Source organism: Saccostrea cucullata, unplaced genomic scaffold (assembly GCF_032062105.1).
Source record: "Saccostrea cucullata isolate Sc308-1 unplaced genomic scaffold, CSIRO_AGI_Scuc_v1 ctg15090, whole genome shotgun sequence".
In the NCBI taxonomy this organism is placed as follows: Eukaryota; Metazoa; Mollusca; class Bivalvia; order Ostreida; family Ostreidae; genus Saccostrea; species Saccostrea cuccullata.
This window is the reverse complement of record NW_026918483.1, coordinates 1-4150: the sequence shown is the minus strand read 5'-3', so window position 1 is coordinate 4150 and position 4150 is coordinate 1. Positions and strand designations below refer to the sequence as shown.

The 4150-nt window shown below is 34.7% G+C and overlaps 1 protein-coding gene across 1 annotated transcript; it reads left to right on the top strand.

Moving 5' to 3' along the window:
• Window positions 1-3446: 3446 nt before the first annotated feature.
• Window positions 3447-3863, top strand: LOC134267000 (uncharacterized). Its single transcript, XM_062749230.1, has one exon. It carries the CDS (start codon window positions 3447-3449, stop codon window positions 3861-3863), a length of 417 nt encoding a protein of 138 aa, XP_062605214.1.
• The last annotated feature ends 287 nt before the right edge of the window (window positions 3864-4150 follow it).

The window sequence follows — 4150 nt, the reverse complement described above, 5'->3', positions numbered from 1 at the left end:
AGACCATGCTGACGAATTCGGCCAAATATTTCTTGAATGTGCTTTTGATGTTCTTCGGCGGTTTTCGAAAATATAAGAACATCATCGAGATACGCAGTCGCAAAACTTTCACACCCTTGTAAAACAATATTCATTAATTCCTGAAAGATTGCTGGTGCGTTACTTAAGCCAAAAGGCATTCTATTAAAATGAAATAACCCTTTATGGCATGCAAACGCGGTTTTCTCTTTACTGTCTTCATCTAATTGAACTTGCCAATATCCGCTTTTTAAATCGAGTGTGGTAAAATATTTAGATTTATCTAATAAACTTAGAATATCATCAATGAGCGGTAGCGGATATGATGCGGGTGTTACAATCTTATTCAATGATCGGAAATCTACGCACATTCTCTGAGTTCCGTCTTTCTTTCCCACGACTACTAACGGAAATGACCAAGGTGACTGTGATCTAGTTATTATTTTTGCGTCTAGCATTTCATCAATAGCTTTATCAATGATTTGTCTTTTATTCAGAGGAGTGCGATACGGTCTATTTTTTATTGGAGGATGGTTTCCTGTTTCAATTTTCATTTTTACAGTTTCGGTATGTCCTAACTCAATATCATGTTTTGCAAATAAATCTTTGTTATTTTGCACGACTTTCATTACATAAGAATGATATTTCTCCGGCACGTCTATTTCTTTAAAATCTTCCGAATTACTTGAATTGTTGGATAAATTTATAGTATTTATCTCACGATCGTCTGAGGATCTTGCTTTCCCGATAACAAGACCTGGTTGTAACGAGTACGCTCTGTTAGAACAGTTAACAATTAGAATAGGTACTTTACGCGTGTTTCTGACTCTATCTACTGATTCTTTTATAAATAACCCTGGTTCATCATTGATACACTCATCTATGTTTTGAATTTCAATAATTTCCCCATATTTTCTTGGAAATGCAGAACTTAATTTTGCATGATATACCACAGCCGTTTGTGGTTTAACCAAAACTCTTTTATTTATTCTTACCAAAGATGAAATATGAATATCTTCTTGTAATTTTACATATGTTTTTCCAATCCTTAAACAACCCAAATCAAAGTACATTCTCACTCCATTCATTGTTAACCAATCCCTTCCCAAAATGACACATCTATTAAGCCCTTCGGTTACATAAAAATTATGAGATAGTGGAAGCCCATTCATTTTAAAGGAAAGATTAACTCGACCTATAACTGAAAGTGATTCACCATTTGCAGCCTGTAAATATGGTTTTTCTTTTTTATTTAAATAAGGTTTTGAGATTAAATTATTATACATCTTCTTACTTATTAGTGATACTTCAGCCCCTGTATCTATTAGAGCCCTAAACTTATTTTTCCCAAATTTTAGAAGACAAGAACTTGGATTTCCCGTTAAACAAATTTTATATACAATTTTCCTACCACTTTTATTTAACCTCTCTTCATCGGCTTCATTATGAAGAGAGCTTCTTAGTTTTCCTGTTGTTTTGAACGTTTCAAAGGATTATATTGTGGTCTAAAAGAATTTTGATACTGATAAAACCTTCTCCCATAATATCTTTCAGGACAGTTTCTGCGAATATGCCCATATTTTTCACAATGCCAACACTGTAAATTACACCCTCCTTCTCTTAAACCATTAGAAACTTCTCTTACATGTACTCTGGGTCTTTGATTATTAGAATTTGGTTTATTTGCCGAAATTTGAAAGGAACAAAATCTTGCCCTGTGCCCAATTTTCCTACACCTGTGACAACGCTGATTACGAAAATGATCAATTTCCATGGGTTCTTCTTTTCGAAAAATATTTGATTTTAATTCCGGAAATCTTAATAACAAATTATCTCTCGTCGTGTTTAATACCTGTTGATTAGAAGATATGTCACCCCCGTTATCTTGAGACCTTAAAGCCAAACGTTTGCGCAAATTTTGTTCCCTCATTGCCACTTGAACCGCGTTTTCTAATGTTTTAGGATTTTCTCTTAAAACTTTCATTCTCAAGAAATCAAAAGATAAACCATCAGTAAAAATATCAACCAATTGTTTTTGAATTATTTCATGTTCCAAATTTTCTGACGCGTAAGCATCTTCTGCGACTTGTAAAATTCTTTCTGCAAATATTTGTACACTCTCATTGGAATTTTGTCTCATCTTTCTCATGATTGCCAATGCATGTTGCGCATCAGTAATTTCTGCAAATCTATTTTTCAAAAATTGTTTTAAATCATTCCAGCTAGGTAATTCACCAGAAGCTTCTATCTCTGTCAAATATCTTTTAATAAAATCTCCCACAGACCCTTTACAAGTTACATATGCTATTTTTGAAATATCTTCATTATTCATATCCGACATCTTAGCATATTTTTCTATATCTTTTATCCATTGTTTAAATTTTCCGGGATCCCCCTCAAAAGGTGTAATAACCTGATTTATGGGTACAGCAATTGCAGCAGTGACTGATTTAACCTGATTTAAAATCGAATTCATCCATTCCTTAATCTTTTTATCTTCATCATCCCCTTCATCTCCCTTTTTACTTGTAGAAGGAAAGCAATTTGAACTAATTCCCTCATTACAATTAGATGTATCATTCAAAATTTCAGTTTCCGAAAATTGTGCTGTTAAATCATCGATAGCTTTACTTAAATCATCCCCCAGAGATGGTACTTTCGCCGTAGCCATTTTTAGAAAGAAAACTTTACTATTTTATCCAAATTTAGAATTTCAATAAAAAATGGTCAGTTAAAAACAAGGTAGAAAAGAAAACAATGTCTTACCGTTTTCGTCTTTTTGTCTTTTCTTCGTACTTCGCCAAATCCTGGTCACGGCACCAAATTTGGTTTTGTGAACCAATGAAGAAGGAAAATAGTCTTTTCTTAGAATTTATGTAACAGTTTTCAAAGAATACAAACAATGACCGTATAGTGGTTAAGAGCAAAGAGATCAAGAGATAAATCGTAGATCACCGTAGATAGTATTTATAATGTACAATACATAATAGTCATTTGCATATACGATAAACAAGTTATTCAATAAATGGGTCTCAATCCTGGAATTCTGACAAAACAATTTATAATTTAAACATAAGTTTTTGTAACTAGTGATCAGTGTCCTTGTATTAGGCAAAAGTAAGTATAACTTTAATGTAAACTTTAATAATGTTCAGTTATTGTTCCTGGATTGATGTTCGTAGATAGATAAACATCCTGGTATGTTATATAGTCCTTAATCCGATTAACTTGTTTGTTTACTTTTACGGAAAAGTCTTATACTTCTGCATCCTTCTTGAATTAGGGGTCAATGCACTCTAATAAGTACATTGTAAATAATTGATAATGTTTATTTTACTAATTAAAATATTTGTCCCAAACCCTTATAGGTTTACACTGTGGCCTACCTGTTTCACAGTCATGGTGGAGACATCAATCTGGGTTTCATTATGGGTAAATCTAAAGTCGCACCCAGACCAGCCACTTCTATACCACGCTTAGAGTTGTGCGCGGCCGTCCTGGGAGTAGAAATTGCTACTATTATAAGGGATCAGCTAGACATCAATGCAGATCATTTCAAATTCTACACGGACAGCAGGATCGTTCTGGGTTATGTGTACAATCGCACAAAGAGATTTTTAACCTATGTAACCAACAGAGTTCAAAGAATTCTAAGCTTCTCCAAATCATCTCAATGGAACTACATCCCTACGGACCAGAACCCAGCAGACCATGGCACTAAATCTACTATCGACAGTGCACTGTATGACTCATGGCTCAGTGGACCAATAGAATGGCTACGCCTAGAAGATACTGGAGATGGTCCAGCCCCAACATATGATTTGGTAGATCCAACTATGGATTAGGAAATCAAACAGGACACTGTGGTTTGCAAGGTGGATGTGTCTACCCCCTTATCCTGGACTTCACGATTTGAGAGGTTTTCTTCATGGAAGAATCTTGTTAGAGCCATCATGTGCCTGAAACGGATTGTCCATGCAGTGGCACACCACAGGAAGGATATTAGAGCTACAGAAGATAGCAGTGCATTTAGGAAGGCAGAGGAGCTTATAATACATCACGTCCAGTTAGAAGTCTACGAGAAGGAAATTGCTGCACTTAAGAATGAAAGGCCCCTTCCTAGAAACAGTCC

Excerpts from the sequence above, each read along its gene's own strand:
- LOC134267000 (XM_062749230.1), top strand. The coding sequence starts at position 3,447 with ATGGGTAAATCTAAAGTCGCACCCAGACCAGCCACTTCTATACCACGC.